The following is an 18,596-nucleotide window of genomic DNA, read 5'->3' as shown; positions in this document are numbered from 1 at the left end:
GTTTTGTATCAATTTTGTTTCATTTGTCTTTCCGATAGACGGATGACATACACACAATGTACATTTGATTTGTCTCATAGGCCGATTTCGGCCTGACATAGACGTTAAAAATCTTTCTTTCTTTCTTTCTTTCTCTCTCTCTCTCTCTCTCTCTCTCTCTCTCATGTGCACATGATAGTGATCTCTCAATAAACCTTGGTAAAATCAAGGTCGTGGTGTGCAAGAATACAATTCAGTGGGTGAAAGCATCAATGCTGTGAGGAGATAGACTAAGTGAACACTTATGAGTGGTTTTCAATGGACCCATCTTTTGTATGAAAGCAGCAAGATACATGGATACATGCCGAGCGAGATACATGGATACCCGTCTCTGACATGCTTTGAGAAGTTACCATTGGTCAAATATCAGCTGGAGATAGATACTGGAAGATACAAAGGCTCACCTCAAGAGAAGCGGATATGTCAAATATATTAGTGAGAGCCTAAGACAAAGGCGCTGTCGAGAAAAATCATTTTTGCAATAGATAGAGTTCCTTTTATTGGATTTCCCAAGAGGAAAATTAAAATTTTGAGCCAATTTTTACTATTTTCCTCAAAATCTAGGCGTGATTTTTCCTTTTTCTCTTGCTGTCAATTGGCATTTTAAAATTTCAAAGCAGCACAATTTTAAGTTGGGACACACTTTACTTGAACACTGGACAGAGGAGCATTACTCATACGGTTGCTCTGCTTATTATGAGATCTGAGGAGGATTTTACTGTCTCTTTAAAAAGGGGTTTGGAACACTTTCTTGGACCATGGACTATATGGACCAGAGATGCTTGGGGCTCTTTCTTCTAGAGATACGTTGGTTTAGAGAGACTGAGATTTGAGGACCAAAGAGTTTACACACAAAGCGCCAACCGAAAGCGAGCTTAGGGATTTCTTCATGAGCACCATTCTGGATGGTGCAGTAGATCCATATACCCCCTCGATAGGGTCTATTGCTTGATTGAGCAATCCATCTTGGTCGTTCGAGATGCCCGAAGCTTCGGAGATTTATGCATAGGCGGTGTGCACACATGATTGTACATGGTATCATCGCTTGCGACTAGGTGAGACCTCCTCGGCTTTTCAGCATGGAGGAGATTGATGCTATGCTGCAATGGCCTATGCGAGAGTTCATGGGATGACTCATCATTTTTGCCTCCCCTATGAGAGTGTCCTTCTCATTTACCCCATTCTACAATTTGTAATTTGAGATTGTATCCTACTTGCCTATCATCTTCATAACCTTTCCTTTAGGATCGTTTGAGGATCTAGGATGTTTCCTTTTATGCCTTATCGCATATAATTTTATCACATCTGATACGGTTGTAACTTCCGGTCTCATTTGTCTTTTTGGCTTGTCAAAGACGTTAATATAACATTACATTTCATTTTGGCCCAGGAGAGATTTTGTTGTAGAGCGAGCCGTGATCATATGTGCAGCCTATACCACACTTACCCATGTACCAAATATTACACCCCCTGTTTGACATAGGATGGAGCTAGTCTTCTTGATGCAATTCATGATTGTACTTCTCTGAGCATATAGTTGTGCACCCAGACCCCCTAGAGATAGAGCTCCACCCCTCCTCCCTCATATACCATGTATCTTGTATCCTAGCCTCCCATATATCACCCCCTCCCCCCTTACCACATGACCCCATTCTGTTACTTCGTACGTTTGTCCTATCTCAATAGATGGAGGACACACACTTGTATATTTGATTAGTCGCATAGACCGACTTCAGCCTCTAATAGATGTAAAAAGTAGTGTAAGAGGGAACAGGCGGTACACAGTCCAAACATTCCGAAACGGTGTTCTGGATGACTCCCGTTCCCGAAATGGAGTCGGGAACGGAACACGGTTCCGGAACAGGGTCTAACTGGAACAGTGTTCCGGAATGGGGGGGGGGGGGGGGGGAACATGGTAGAACATGAGGCGGAATGACGGAACGCGGGGCAGAACGGGCAAAAGTAGGTATTTGGGGGCAAAAAAGTAGTCATTTGGTGGCAGATTTGGGGCTGTTTGGGGGACATATTTGGGGCAGTTTGAGGGCAGTTTTGGGGTTGATTTGGGACTAAGCTGAATGGAGGTAATTCAAGCCTTACTTTAGTCAACCATTCCGGCCCCGTTCTCGTTCCGGGCCCCCCTCCTCCTCCTCGTTCCCTTCTTGTTCCGGACCCTCCCGTTCCCGTTCCCTGTATCCGTTTCTGGTAACTATGGTAAAAAGACCTCTCTCTCTCTCTCTCTCTCTCTCTCTCTCTCTCTCTCTCTCTCTCTCTCTCTCTTCTTCCCCTATCATTTGGTGGCAGATTTGGGTCTGTTTGGGGGACATATTTGGGGCAGTTTGAGGGCAGGTTTGGGGGTAGTTTTGGGGTTGATTTGGGACTGAATGGAGGTAATTCAAGCCTTACTTTAGTCAACCGTTCCGGCCCCGTTCCCGTTCCGGGCCCCCCTCCTCCTCCTCGTTGCTTTCCTGTTTCGGACCCTCCCGTTCCCGTTCCCGGTATCCGTTTCTGGTAACTATGGTAAAAAGACCTCTCTCTCTCTCTCTCTCTCTCTCTCTCTCTCTCTCTCTCTCTTTCCCCCTCTATCGCCTATCGCTCCCCCCCCCCCCCCCCCCCCCCCCCCCCCCCCCGGGCTGCTTCTCTCTCTCTCTCTCTCTCTCTCTCTCTCTCACACACACACACACACACACACACACACACACACACACACACACACACACACACACACACACACACACACACACACACACACACACACACACACACATTCTTCTCACTAGGCGCGCATTATTCTCCATGGCTGCGTGCGGCATTGGGCGATCTAACAGAAGCTTCATACGTAGACGATCAGGCTTCTAACCGCCTTCTGATTGGCAGCTTAATCGCAGCTCCAGGGCTGCAGAAACGCAGAGGGAGCAGAAGCTGGCGGTCAGATACGGAGGCGACAACAATGCAGACAGAGAAATCATACGGGTAGACGGCGGCAAGAGTGCACGGGCGGCATCATCACATGCGTAGGCGGCAACATCATTCACTCAGGATTCAACAAAAATCCTGAGTTCGAAATGGTAAGTGAGCCTGATACATCTCTTGAACGACAAAACATGGAAGCAATCTCCCTTGCACAAGACCCTGCACAGGACACGGAAGCCGTCAATGTCTCACTTGCTTGCAAGTCACGAGCAAAGGCAACCTTCATCTCTCCGCTTCCCCTCCATGGAAGCGAAGAAAGAGTTCTTGAAGAAGAGAGCGACTCTAAAGAAGACGGGCATCTTTCTTGGAGATGACCTCACCCTCTCACAGATTGCTCATATGCAAGAAGTAATGCCAGAAATAAGAGCAGCAAGGGAAAAGGGGAAGATTGCTTTTTACAGGGATGGAAAGGTGGTGATATTGGAGCGACGCCCCGCATGACGGTGCGAGACCTATGGGACCACACTAAAGATGGCAACCTGGAATTGTAATGGGTCACTCCGTCTTGATGTAGGGGCCTTTGAGGATAGCTTCACGGGGAGAGACATCATTTTCTACTCTGAGACGCATCAAGCACCGGGACAATCCATGACACAGGTGAGCGGATATAGATGGGAGACAGCTTGCAGACAGGAGACCAGATCGGAGCATCGAGGACGGGGCTGGCTCAGGGGGAGTGGCATTTCTATTCAAGGAGGAACTGCAGCCAATGATATATATAGCACGCAAGGATAAACAGGCTAGGTACATGTGGGTGAGGCTCAGGACAGAGACGGGCAGATACCTCTACATTGCTATTTGTTACTTTCCTCCTAGTACGTAAGTATATGCATCACCTAGAGGACAATCCCCCTTTGCTATTTTGGATAATGACATATGGGAGTTTTCCAAGGATGGTGACATTATCATACTAGGGGATTTCAATGCTAGGACTGCCCACCATCAGACAATATTTTATGATACTTCGGAAGAGATGCTTAGGGAGCTGGACGTCATAGAGATGGGTCTATGTAGACTATCACAAGATGAGGAATACACTGAATATGGCAGATACTTGATAGATATGGGAACCACACGTAGATTGGCCATTGTGAATGGCCTACAAAGATTTTCGATAGCTGGAGGTTTTACTTGCTTTCCACACCGACATGGTGCCAGCACAATGGATTATGTTATGGCCCCGCCAGGTCTCATTCCTTTCTCTTAGGATTTCATGGTGGGCACTAGGCCAGTTGGAGTAGCAGTTGATCATGCTATCGTGTCTTTCACCCTGACCTTTCGGTTCAGCACAACTCCATTAGGAGAGGTCCCCACACACACTCGGTATACCTTCCTGAGGGAGACGGATTCTATGTATATGGATGAGATATACAGGCAGCTATGCACCCAGGAGCCGGGACGGCCACTAGATGAACTCACTCAGATATTGACAGAGACGCTTCATGATGCAGCATCAGAGGCATACCGCCACAGCCAGCCCACACGGAGACGATCTGGGAACATGCCCCAGAACAGTTGGTATGATGAGGAGTGCAGATAGACGAGGATCAAACTACAGAGGGAAGTGCTCACGGGTATTACCACACATAGACAATCACGGATTATCTTTCGCCGCCTAGTGCGACGAAAGAAAAGGGGCTATCTATCTCAGCTAGAGCGGGATCTATACCAGCTATTTATAAGTCAGGACTCAGGCGAAGCATGGAGGCTATTCCACGAGCATTCACCACCGCCCGCGGTCACCTCCACTGAGACATGGGGGGAATATGCCACATCGCTCTACACAGCATCAAGGCAACCACCTGTGCCGGACCCACTAGAGACATGCCCAGAGACATGTTCTTTCTTTACTGTCGAGAGGATAAGGAAAGCCATTGACAGGATGAAGACAAGGAGAGCATAGGATCATGATGGTCTGGTAGCAGAGCACTTCATCCATGCCAGGGATATGCTTGCAGAGCTCCTAGCTATGATGTTTAATCGAGCCATGTATGAAGGCTTCCCGGAGACTTGGAGTATGTCTACGATTGTGCCTATTTTCAAGTCAGGAGATCCCATGATTCCCGCAAATTATCGCACCATCATGGTTGGCCACACATCAGCTAGGTTGTATGCATCCGTTCTTGAGCAGGAGCTGAGTAGATGGGCAGAGCGAGAGGGAATAAGAGCACCAGGGCAAGCAGGTTTCAGGCGAGGTTTCTCCACTCTTGACCAGATTCTGACACTCAGAGCTATTATTGAGGAGGGTAGACACCATGGAAAGAGAATCTATTGTAGCTTTGTGGATTTCCGCAAAGCTTTTGACACAGTGCCGAGAGCCAGACTTATACACAGACTACAGGAAATGGGTGTGCCTACAGAGCTCATATGGGGTATTCTGGCTCTATACAGGACAGTGATGGGGCGGGTACGCACGACTGAGGGAATGTCTGACATGGTCCACTCCACTATTGGAGTAAAGCAGGGATGCCCCCTATCCCTGACTCTTTTTGGGATATACGTGGATGAGTTTTCAGACTATGTAGAGCGGCAGGGGGACAGGGGGGACTCAGCTAGCAGGGACATGGATTCCGCTGTTACTATATGGTGACGATATTGTGCTGATTTTAGACTCCCCAGAGGGGATGCAGCGTCATTTGGATGCTCTGCATACATTTGCTCGTGATAGTGGATTGTCGGTCAATCTGGGGAAAATCAAGGTTATGGTGTTCAACACCACACCACAGTGGGTCAGGAGGTCGGCACCCACATTTATGTATGGCCAGGAGACTGTGGAGTACACAGATGCATATACCTATCTTGGGGTAGTATTCAGTGGACCGGTGTTTTCACTAAGGAGAGCATCAGAGACTAGACTGACGAGAGCATATGCAACTCTGGGAGGACTGGAGAGGATGTGTTCGCAGGTTCAGTTTCAGGAACCGCGAACAAAGCTTTGGCTCTTTGACACTCCAGTGACTCCAGCTATGCTCTATGGAGTTCAGGTATGGGGACCCTCAGTAGACCACCATGGGATATCAGGCAACACAGATGGATGGAGATGTATGGAGAGGCCTCTGGTCTCTATGATCGCTCGGATGATTCGGGCTAAGGCCTCAGTACCACATGAGATTATCCGAGCCGAGCTAGCCCCCCCCCCCCCCCCTCCCCCCCCTTAGTAGAGGCACTGACGAGATCAGCCTCCTTTATGCACGGTCTATGGGATCTCCCCAGAGACAGATACGCTCGACTTGCCCTGGAGTCATCTCAACAACTAGCTCTACAAGGCGATACAGCATGTTGGTATGGACAGATCACATCATGGTTTCAGTCACATGGTCTCAACATGGATAGATTACCTCTGCTTCAATACTCCTTGGATGCACCCTCCTTGTCTCTCACACGGATCGAGATCACCAGGCTCATACATCAGGATCTGATTCAGCTAAACACCAGGAGCACATGGATACAGCCGACACGGATCGAGATCACCAGGCTCATACATCAGGATCTGATTCAGCTAAACACCAGGAGCACATGGATACAGCCAACACAAGAGTTGGGCACGAAGATGGCCTTCTACAGAGAGCACCTTCTCCAACTCACGGAGGACGGCTTTGTGACTAGGCCAGCATACATGGATACGCACTTATCCCATGCGATAAGATGCGCTATTGGACAGATACGCACATCCTCACATCAGCTCCAGATCGAGACTGGCCGATTTCGAGGAGTTCCTGCAAGAGCCAGGATATGTCACCTATGTAACTTAGAGCCAAAGACAGAGCTGCACTACACATGTCACTGCGCGGCATACTATGAGATACGCGGCCGCTTTCACTGCCTATTCAGAGAAGGGTTAAGACCTTTTTCTAGAGTCATGAGATACAAGGATCAGAAGTGTCTCGGATTGTTCCTACTAGAGCTGCGCAGATTTAGGGAGAACTTGCTGAGGACATAAGGGGAGAGATAGTCTTAGAGACGAATCAGAGAGTTCTTTACACCAGACAGAGGAGAGCCAATGGAGTAGTCATTGCAGCAGATCTTAGAGGCTACTCATAGTAGAGGTACACTGCTTGACAGAGCCACTGAACTTGGCAGATACAGACGTCCACGACCTCGGGGGGTCTCCCACTACCGACGAAGGTTGCAACAAAAGATACAGATCACTCTAGCGCGACATGCAAGACGCCCAACCAGAGTTCTGACCATGGAGGAGGTCGATGAGATCCGACAACGAGACCGATGACAGATTTCATATGAGACCCCCCCCTCCCCCCCCCCCCCCTTATTTCCTTTCTCCTTAGTGTTTTAGTGTTAGTGGTAGCGGTAGCTCTTTGTAACTCAGTAACTTTGTAACTTCGTAATTTCCGTACGCAGACATGGTATCAGATTCACCAATTGTAACTTTTTGGTCTCATAGGTCATTTTGGCCTTTTGAAGATGTTAATATAACATTTCATCCCTCTCTCTCTCTCTCTCTCTCTCGGGATAGATCTTTAAGGTCTCTTGGGATAGTTTCCTACGATGTGAAAATACTCTTCTTCTTCTTCTTCTTCTTCTCTCTCTCTCTCTCTCTCTCTCTCTCTCTCTCTCTCTCTCTCTCTCTCTTATAACAGGTCTTGAGTTCAACTCCTCGTCGGCTAGATCTTTAAGGTCTCTTGGGATAGTTTCCTACGACGTTAAAACTCTCTTCTTCTGCTTCTTCTTCTTCTTCTTCTTCTTCTCTCTCTCTCTCTCTCTCTCTCTCTCTCTCTCTCTCTCTCTCTCTCTCTCTCTCTCTCTCTCTCTCTCTCTCTCTCTCTCTCTCTCTCTCTCTCTCTCTCTCTGTGTGTGTGTGCGCACGAGCAAGTCGTCACTCTGTCTCTATCTGCGCGCGGGCCTGTCTCTTTGCAAGCAGGTGACGCGCAGGTCGCCACTCTTGTGTAGCCTACACACGGACCTGCCCAGTGCCTGCACTCCCCACCCTAGAACCTACATGTTGCCGTGCTTGCTCGCCTGCAGGTCACCGGTCGCCACTTTAGGGTTCGCGCCACAGTAGGTTCTCGTCGGCTGTGGGTTCCCGACAACAGCAGCTGTGGGTCTGAATTTTTCAGAAATTTTGTCAATAACTTTCAAAAATTTACTTTAGAAAGTGCAGAGATTGTGGTAAATAAAAAGTCTGCCAGGAGCATGTGGGTGCCCTATTGTGGATAGCTACGGAGTGCACATGCATGGATGATGTGGAGAGTGTAACAAATTCCATGTATGCATAATGTGGAAACACATACTTACGTAGTGTGCATTTCCCTCTCTCATTGACTCTCTCTCTCCCCCTCTCAAACATGAAGAAGAAAAATGGCAAAGACGACCCTCTAGAGGATGCCATTCAAAAATGCAAAGGAGAAATGAACGAGACCATTAACAAAATTAATCGCAACCTCCTAGGCACCATAAAGATACTCGAAGAACGTGTGTTGGTTCAAGAAAGCACGATAAACACACTTGAGAGTCGGGTGACGGCCCAAGATGAGGAAATAGTGTCACTCAAGAAGGAGCTTGCAGAGGTGCAATCACGATATACACTGGAAGAAGGCGAAGTTCTACCCTCAATAGTTGATGACCTCAACACAACTAAAGAACAAATGCAGGCCATCAAAGATAGGGAGGTGCAACACAAAGCAATGACGACTTCGTGGGCGGATGTTATTACTAAAACCGAGCAGAAAGCGGGTGAGGCTGAAAAATGGGTTGAGACCGCAAGGAACGGAAAAGGCAAGGAGACAACCCACACCCCCACACCCACCATCAGTAACTTGACACTACAAGAGGAGCAAAGGAGAGGATTTGTGGCCTCAAAGACGAAGATAATGTTGATGAAGAGGTAAAAGAACTCATGACGGGTCAATGAGCCGACGCATACGAGAGCCTCGAGAGTGGGCAATAAGAAAAGTGGAAGCAACGGGGAAACCTCAAAAGAAAGGGCACTTATCTTGCGTTTCCACTCCATGGAAGCGAAGGCCTTTTTGAAGAAGAGACCAACTCTTAAGAAGACGGGCATCTTTCTTGGAGATGACCTCATGCTCTCGCATATTGCTCACATGTAGGAGGTAATGCTGGGTATTAGAGCGGCAAGGCAAACGGTAAGATTGCTTCTTACTGAGATGGAAGAGTGGTGATATTGGAGCGATGCTCCGCATGACGGTGCGAGACCTATGGGACCACACTTAGAGTTGCTACTTGGAATTGTAACGGATCTCTACGTCTTGATGTGGGTGCTTTTGAGGATAATTTCACTGCGAGGGACATTATCTTCTACTCTGAGACACACCGGGTCCTTGGACAGTCTATGCTACATGTCAGCGGATATAGATGGGAGACAGCTTGCAGACATGAGACTTGATCATAGCACAAAGGACGGGGAGCACAAAGGACGGGGGGAGTGGTAGTTTTACTCAAGGAGGAGTTGTAGCCATTGATACATATAGCCCGCATTAGGGATGAGTAGGCTAGGAACATGTGGGTGAGACTTAGGGTAGAGACAAGCAAATATCTCTAAATTGCTATTTGCTACTTTCCTCCGAGTACGTCAATATATGCACCGCTTAGAGGACAATCCCCCTTTTCTATTTTGGATGATGACATATCGGAGGTCTCTAGGGATGGTGACATCATCATCCTAGGGGACTTTAATGATAGGAGTGTCCATCACCAAGCAGTATTTTATGATACTTCAGAGAAGATGCTGAGGGAGCTGGATGTTGCAGAGATGGGCCTATCTAGATTATCATAGGATGTGGAGCATACTGAGTATGGACGACACTTGATAGATATGGGGACTACACATGGATTGGCCATTTTGAATGGCCTATAGAGATTTCCCGCTGTGGGAGGTTTTACATGTTTTCCACACAGACATGGAGCTAGCATAGTGGATTATGTCATGGCACAACCGAGCTTCATCTCTAGTATCCAGGATCTCGCAGTTGGACCCAGACCTGTTGGGGTGGCAATTGATCATGCCCTTGTGTCGATGACCATCTCTTTCTAGTTTAGTACAACACACATGCCACTGGTAGCAAGCTACACCTTTACAGGGGAGACGGACTCTGTCTACATAGATGGGATCTACAAACGTCTGTGCACTGAGGAGCCAGGCTGACCTTTGGAGGAGCTTACTACTATACCGACACATACATTACATGATGCAACAAAGGCATACCCACACACCTAGCCTGAGCAGAGACAACGCTCTAGGAGCATGCCCCAGAATAGCTCGTACGATGAGGAGTGCCATGAGATGAGAGCCAGACTTCAAAGGTGTAAGTGCTTTGGGGGACATCACTCACAGATAATCATAGGTTGCCTTCCAACGCCTATTGTGGTGGAAGAAGAGGGCATTTTTGGCTCGACTAGAGCAGGATCTATATTAGCTATTCTTGAGTCGGGAATCAGGTGAGGCATGAAGACTCTTCCACGAGCACTCCCCCCCCCCCCCCCCTGCCATTACTTCTACAATGGCTTGGGGCCAATATGCATCATCTCTGTACATAGTTCCGAGAGAGTTGCCTCTTCCGGAACCCCCCTAGAGCATGCCCACACACACGTGCTTTTTTCACCGTTGAGATGGTGAAGATGGCCATTGATAAGATGAGGACTAGGAGAGCATATGATCATGATGGCTTAGTAACTGAGCATTTTATACATGCCAGGGATTTACTCGCAGAGCTTCTAGCAGTGATGTTCAACCGTGCCATGTGTGAGGGGCTGCATGATACTTGGAGTCTATCTACTATTGTACCTATATTCAAGTCAATAGACCCAATGGAGCTTGGGAACTATCCCACTATCATGATTGGACACACATTGGCATGGCTGTACGCATTCATTCTTGAGCAACAACTCAGCATATGGGTAGAGAGGGAGGGGAGGGTATATATGCAGCCGACATGCAGATAGGGTTCAAGAGAGGTTCTTCTACTCTTGACCACATTCTGACACTTAGAGCCATTTTTGAGGAGGGAAGATTAGAGGGGAGAAGGATATATTGTAGCTTTGTGGACTTCCGCAAAGCATTTGCCACAGTGCCCATCGAAAGATTGATGCGCAAACTACAGGAGGTTGGAGTACCAACATAGCTGTTATGGGAGATCATGGCACTATACAAGTCAATAGTGGGGCATGTACGCACTCCATAGGGCCTATCTACATTAGTTCACTCCACTACATAAATGGGCCTGTCTAGATTATCACAGGATGAGGAGCACATTGAGTATGGAAAATACTTGATTGATATGGGGACTGCACATGAATTGGCCATTTTGAATGGCCTACAGAGATTCCCTGTAGCAGGTGGTTTTACATGCTTTCCACATCGGCATGGCGCTAGTACAGTGGATTATGTTATGGCTCCGCCAGGACTCATTCCTTCCTTTCAAGATTTCATGGTGGGAATTATGCCGGTTGGGATAGCATTTCATGGTGGGAATTAGGCCGGTTGGGATAGCAATCGATCTTGCTATCTTGTCTTTCACTCTATTTTTCCAGTTCAACACAACTCCATTGTGAGAGGCCTCCACACATACTCGGTATACCTTCACGAGGGAGATGGATTTCGTATACACTGATGAGATATACAGGCAGCTATGGACTTAGGAGCCAGGACGACCACCAGATGAGCTCACCCAGATTTTGATAGAGATCTCCATGATGCAGCATCAAAGGCATATCCCCACAGCCAGCCTACACGCAGACGATCTGGGAGCATGCCTCAGAACAATTGGTATGATGAGGAGTGTAGAGAGACGAGGATTAGATTATAGAGAGAGGTGCTCATGGGTACTACTACACATAGACAGTCACGGATTATCTTTCGCCGCCTAGTGCGACGAAAGAAGAGGGATTACCTATCTCAATTAGAGCGTGATTTGTATCAGCTGTTTATGAGTCAGGACTCTAGTGAGGCATGGAGGCTTTTCAATGAGCACACTCCACCGCCAGCCATCACTTCCACAGAGACATGGGGAATATGCTACATCTCTCTATACAGCATGGGGGTAGCCACTTTTGCCTGACCCTCGAGAGGCATGCCCAGAAACATGTACTTTCTTTACTGCTGAGATGGTAAGGAAAGCCATTGACAGGATGAAGACATGAAGAGCACATGATCATTATGGTCTGGTAGCAGAGCACTTTATCCATGCCAGAGATATGCTTGCAGAGCCTCTTGCTATGATGTTTAATAGAGCCATGTATGAGGGTTTTCCTGAGACTTGGAGTATGTCCACGATTGTGCCTATCTTCAAGTCGTGAGATCCTATGCTTCCTGGGAATTACCGCACCGTCATGGTTGGTCACATTCTGGCTAGGCTGTATGCATCAATTCTTGAGCATGAGTTGAGTGGATGGGCAGAGAGAGAGGGCATACAGGCAACAGGACAGGCAGGGTTCAGGAGAGGTTTCTCCACTCTTGACCAGATTTTGACACTCGGAGCCATTATTGAGGAGGGTAGACACCATGGCAGGAGGATATATTGTAGCTTTGTGGATTTCCGCAAAGCCTTTGATACAGTGCCACGAGCCAAACTCTTACGCAAATTGCAAGACATGGGGGTGCTCACAGAGCTGATTTGGGGGATCTTAGCTTTATACAGGACAGTGGTAGGACAGGTACGCACTACTAAGGGCATGTCCGACATGGTTCACTCCACAATTGGGGTGAAGCAAGGTTGTCCCCTATCTCCGACTGTCTTTGGAATATATGTAGATGAGTTTTCAGATTATGTACAGATAGAGGGTGATAGAGGAGCTCAGAGCTCAGCTTGCAGGGACACGGATTCCATTGCTACTATATGCTGATGATAATTGTGCTGATCTCAGATTCTCAGAGGGGATGCAACATCATTTGGATGCATTGCATGTATTTGCACGAGACAGTGGATTGTCTGTGAACCTTGGTAAAACCAAGGTAATGGTGTTTAACACCGCGGCGCAGTGCGTAAGGAGGTCCGCCCCCACTTTTACATATGGTTGAGAGACTGTGGAGTATGCAGATACATACACTTATCTTGGGGCGGTTTTCAGTGGTCCAATATTTTCCCTGAGGCGTGCAACAGATACGCGATTGACCAGAGCCTATGCAGCATTGGGGAGACTTGAGAGGATATGTTCGCAGGTTCAGTTCCAGGAACTTCGGACAAAGCTTTGGCTCTTTGACACTTTGGTCACTTCGGCCATGTTGTACGGGGCCCCTCAGTTGATAACATAGCAGAATTGGCAATACTGATGGATGGAGATGTATGGAGAAGCCCTTGGTGTCTATGTTCTCGGATGATTAGGGCCAAGGCCTCAATACCACATGACATTGTTAGGGCGGAGCTCGTTGCTCCTCCATTGGTAGTGGAGGCACTCACTCGATCAATTTCATTTATGCATAGCACATGGGCTCTCCCTAGAGACAGATACGCTCGATTAGCACTAGAGTCTTCGCGACAGCTGGCATTGCAGGGAGATAGATCATGTTGGTATGCAGAGATGGCATCTTGGTTTCAGTTACATGGCTTTAGTATGAATCGGCTACCCCCATTTCAGTAGTCTCTGGATGCACCCTCCATCTCCGTCACTAGGGTAGAGATTACCAGGCTCATCAGACAGGACTTGATTCAGTTGGATACGAAGAGGACATGGATACAGCCTACACATGAGCTAGGTACGAAGATGACTTTCTATAGAGAGTATCTTCTCCAGCTCACGGAGGATGGTTTTGTGATCAGGCAGACAGGATACATGGATACTCATCTATCCCACGGGATATGATGTGCTATTGGTCAGATACGCACATCCTCACATCAGCTAGAGATCGAGATAGGCATATTTAGAGGAGTACCTGCTGAGTCCAGGATTTGTCAGGTGTGCCAGATAGAGCCCGAGACAAAGCTACATTACATATGTCACTGCCCAGTATACTATGAGATATGAGGCCGCTTTCACTGTCTATTTAGAGAGGGTTTATGGCCACTTTCTAGAGTCATGAGAAACCAGGATCAGAGATGCCTTGGATTATACTTACTGGAGATTTGCAAACACAGAGAGGACCTCTTGAAGAGGGGCAGAATGAGAGAGATCCAACGACAGCGGAAGATTACTGATTTCTCAGTCACAGACAGAGGAGTTCGAGCAGCCCCCACAGCATAACAACACTAGAGGCACCAGAGGCATACTGCTTGATCGGGCGATAGAGTTGGGGCGGTCCTGTCGCCCACGGATGAGGGGGGCCCTCTCGACATCAACGCAGATTGCGACAGAGGATCCATACCATACTGGCGCGACATAGGAGCCGTCCGACAGAGTGCCTACCTTGGAGGACATTGAATCTCTAAAACCTTTTGGATACTGATGTATATGTATATGATGCTTCGATTGTCAGAGAGCTCCATTGTATCAGCTCACCCTTTGTATTCCCTTTGTATCAGCTTTCACCCCACCCCTACCCACTATTTTCGTTTCGGTTCTTTGTACTTTTTGTACCCAGACCTGGTGTTAGATTCACCCCATGTAACCTTTTGGTCTCATAGGTCAATTTGGCCTTTTGAAGGCGTGAATAGTACATTTTCATTTTTTTTCATTCTCTCTCTCTCTATCTCGTACGTGTGTGGCCTCAGCTCTCTCGCATCTGCATCTGCTCTCTGGGGCCTTGCCAGGTTTTTGCATTACTTTGGATTGAATTGTTGGGGGAGCAAAGCTGAGGCAATCAGTAGTAATTATGTCAATGCCAAAGAGTGGGGCTGTTATCCATCTACAATACAAAGGTATTATTGCAGGACAAGGAGTACAAGGCAGGTGATTGGCTTGTCTTTGGATCAGAAACAAGCGGCCTCTCTGCTCAAGCGCTAGAAGACTGCTCGGACCAGTCGAATTATGGTGGTGGAAAAGTTAGAATTCCCATGCTGGATACTTACGTGAGATCGCTCAATCTCTCTGTCTCTGTTGGAATTGGTGTATATGAAGCATTACGTCAGCTGAATGTTCTAAGGAACATGTTCGATGAAACAGCTGAATGCTTTTCTGAAGAATGTCCAGAAGGCATTCCCGAGCATAAAGATGAGTGCAGAGAACCTCAGTGGAGTAAACATCTCCTTAATTCAGGATTTCCATAAGAGTTCTGATTCTTTCAATTCTGATGATTCACTTTCGGAGTTCAATTTCTCATGCCCTTTGTTTTGACTATGGCCTTTTAAACCCAACAATTTCGAGGTGTTGATGCATTTGGCTGTCTTTTGACTTGGTATAATTGTTGCGTGAGACATTGTCAACAAGATTTAGGGCCCATTGAGTGGAGCAAATACTTTATGTAAGTACTAATTTGCCGTTATCATGCAAAGTTAAGATAGCATGCAGAAGAGAGATTTAATGTGTTTATGCTTCCACCGACTAAAGGAGTTGTGAAACATTATATTGTGAATCTGTACATGTTCTTTGCTGGAATGCCTTTTGTTAAAGTATTTGTTTCAAAGTGGTGTTAAAGACCAGCATGTTGGTGAACTAAAACTTTCCTTTTGAAAGCCCCCATCGAAGCAGTCAGACAAGTTTTCTGATAACAAGGCCACCATTAAGGGAGGGAGTTTATTTTTCTAATGACGGAAAAAGGGTATTACTTTGGCCATGAGAGTACCAATGATTGTGCTCACACTGAATCCGATTGTTCATGTAGAGTTTATGGGATGAATTCTTTCGAGTCCACATAACATTCTAAAAGAAAATGTTTACAAGATTATAGAATGCTCGTTGTGTAATACAAGTTAAGCATGTTTAGAAAGGGAAACCAAGATTGAAGCTACCAAAGTGCATACAAAATCAAGCTTTCAATATTGGTGTAAGCATTCTATGTCGAAGCTTGCATTCTTGTCGAGAGGTCTTCACTATCGTAGACGTGCCCAATTTCTTAGGCATGACGGTTAGTTATTAGGTATGCAAAAAATACCTAATCTGGTAGTGTTATTAGAAAAGATCGGTACCTTATTTTGACTTCGCAAACGTGAATGTTTAGGAATCCTTAATTGTCTTGAGGAATTGATGCTTATGAGAAATTTTGGAAAAATAATCTAAGTACTGTAGTGAAGTCCTCGATGCTGCTAAATATCTATGGCCATTGAGATGGTAATTGTCATTTGGCAAGTGCAAGGAAAGAGAAGAGCAATTTCAAGAGAACTAAACTATCTTTGTGAAATTGTTTGAACTTAAGACGTGGTACCGAAGAGGGAATCGGGACAACCAATCTACTACATGTGGGTGATAAAATAAAAGGGTTAGTCCACTTCCCTCTTCCTACTCACACAAACACTCATGAATGAGAAGAAGAAGAAGAAGAAGAAGAAGAAGAAGAAGAAGAGAAGAGAATTTTAACGTTGTAGGAAACTATCCCAAGAGACTTAAAGATCTATCCGACGAGGAGAGTTGAATTCAAGACTTGTTATTCACGAGGGAAAGGGCATAACCAATCTACCACACTTGGGTGATAGAAAGATTATACCATTTTCCTCCTTTTGTTAGCGCGTGTGTGTGCGCGCGTGCACACACACACACACACACACACACACACACACACAGAGAGAGAGAGAGAGAGAGAGAGAGAGAGAGAGAGAGAGAGAGAGAGAGAGAGTCTCCCATGTGTTGACTACAAAGAGAGAACAGTGCGGGTTCATTTGAGACAGCATGGGGCATAGAGTTTCAAAAATATATCTCGTTAAAATGTTATAAAGCCTTGGAATCTCCAAGGTAATACAAGGTTGTTTTAAATGCTACAAAATTGCCCATAGGATTCCCAACTTGTTTATGTAAGCCCATTCATACATAGAATTGAATATTATGAATGGAACTCCAAAGCTATGCTTTGTTCGGAGCCCAATAATTTTATCATTTGGCTTTGTCCTCTTGTGTTGCTTTCTAAGTTTTCAGCCTCATTAAAAAAAAAAAAAAGATCTCTCTCTCTCTCTCTCTCTCTCTCTCTCTCTCTCTCTCTCTCTCTGTGTGTGTGGATACTTTCGTACGACGTTAAAACAACAATCTTCTTCTTCTTCTCTCTCCCAACTGAAAATCTCCTTGTTTTTGCATCTAAATTTTAAAGTGCACGAGTGCCAGTACACGTCCTATGTATTGATGTGGAGCCAAAGCAAAGTGAAGCATGAAGTGAAAACAATGAACATGTGGATGATGAAGTTGCTCAAGTAGTCAATAGAGGATTTTCCTCAATCACAATGGTCAAGATTTGGAACTAGCCCTAATAAGGATAAGTAAAAGATCTTGCGTATATTGGACCACACACTTCTCAAGGCTTTGGAGCTTGATGTAATTTTATGGTGCATGTACATGCATTCATTGTAATGAATCTTAAAGACTCAAGGTTGTTTCAAATAGGAAAGAAACTGATGAAGTCCTTAAGTTAATACACATTTGAGCATCCTTGAAATAGTTTTCATGTGCCTCTTACTTAATGGAGACTCTTGTCTTTCAGAACATTCTCTCTCTCTCTCTCTCTCTCTCTCTCTCTCTCACACACACACACACACACACACACACACGCACACACACACGCACACACACACACACACACACACACAAGCCATATGCCCTTCACAAGCAAGCCACCAATCAGATTGTTCACAAGGAAAGAAGAGAGGTGCATCGTGATTATTTTGTGAAGCAATTCTACCTGTTGTTGTTCGCAACCTATTGGATGAAATTTTCAAATATAAAAATTTTCCCTCTGTCTTTTCTCTCTCTCTCTCCCCCCCCCCAGCTACTAAAAAGTACATATATGAAATTTTTATCCCACTCTTTCTCTAAAATGCTCTACCAAATCTCTCTCCTCCTATTCTTATGCTAGGGCACTTTTTTGTACAATAGTCTACCACACATCATTTTAGCTTTGTAACATCTCCTTTTAGATTTGCAGCCAGTAACTCCATAGCTACATCATCTCCTTCTAGACTTGCAAACTCTTTCTCCATAGCTACAACATCTCCTTGTAAATTTGTAAACTCTTTCTCCATATCTCCAAAATCTTCTTCTAAATCTGCAACCTCTTTCTCCATAGCTCCAATATCTCCTTCCAGGTGGGCAACCTCTTTCTCCATAGGTACAACATCCCCTTCCAGATCTACAACCTCTTTCCCTTCCAAATCTGCAACGTCTTTCTCCATATTTCCAACATCTCCTTCCTTGATTAAGGCTCCCTAGCTCACTTTTTCTCTCTTCCCAAGCTTACATTTTTCTTTTGAGTTCCATAACCTCTTTCTTGATGTACAGTATCAAATTTCTTACTGTAGCTGTTGCAATATCTCTTTCTTTTCTCTCCCTGTGTGTGTGTGTGTGTGTGTGTGTGTGTGTGTGAGAGAGAGAGAGAGAGAGAGAGAGAGAGAGAGAGATTATCTCTCTATGTCCTATGCAAGTAATTTTTATCAGGAGTGTACTTGCTCATAGCTACCAAAGTATTGCAATGGAGTAAAGATCTAATGCACATGCTACCAATGTAGTGGAATGCAAGGGGTGTATGTAAGGCTTATCAAGGTTCACACATTTTCAATGTTGGCAAAAGATCCTTATGTAAGTGCCAGTTTCTTCAAAGCATGTGT

The 18,596-nt window shown here is 46.0% G+C and overlaps 2 protein-coding genes across 3 annotated transcripts in view; one reads left to right on the top strand and one right to left on the bottom strand.

The window, feature by feature from the left end:
- The window catches only part of AGL26 (tRNA (cytidine(34)-2'-O)-methyltransferase), a 92,832-nt gene extending 77,450 nt beyond the window's left edge, over positions 1–15,382 (top strand). Inside the window, exons 7-8 of one of the 2 annotated variants that reach the window (XM_086493475.1) lie at positions 14,787–14,924; positions 15,019–15,382. In XM_086493475.1, coding sequence (XP_086349601.1) covers positions 14,787–14,924; positions 15,019–15,189 — 309 coding nt within the window. In that variant the 3' untranslated portion in view covers positions 15,190–15,382. Of the gene's footprint in view, positions 1–14,786 lie in introns of both variants that reach the window. The other variant, XM_086493474.1, reaches the window with a different exon arrangement.
- A 2,497-nt stretch (positions 15,383–17,879) lies between these two features.
- LOC147430943 (uncharacterized) lies at positions 17,880–18,164 on the bottom strand. Its single transcript, XM_086493952.1, has one exon. The coding sequence runs from the start codon at positions 18,162–18,164 to the stop codon at positions 17,880–17,882; it is 285 nt and encodes a 94-aa protein (XP_086350078.1).
- Between the last annotated feature and the right edge of the window lie 432 nt (positions 18,165–18,596).

The sequence above is a fragment of the Adiantum capillus-veneris genome, chromosome 21, assembly GCF_014529385.1.
Source record: "Adiantum capillus-veneris isolate H3 chromosome 21, ASM1452938v2, whole genome shotgun sequence".
NCBI lineage: Eukaryota > Viridiplantae > Streptophyta > Polypodiopsida > Polypodiales > Pteridaceae > Adiantum > Adiantum capillus-veneris.
This window is presented reverse-complemented; position numbering and strand designations above follow the sequence as displayed.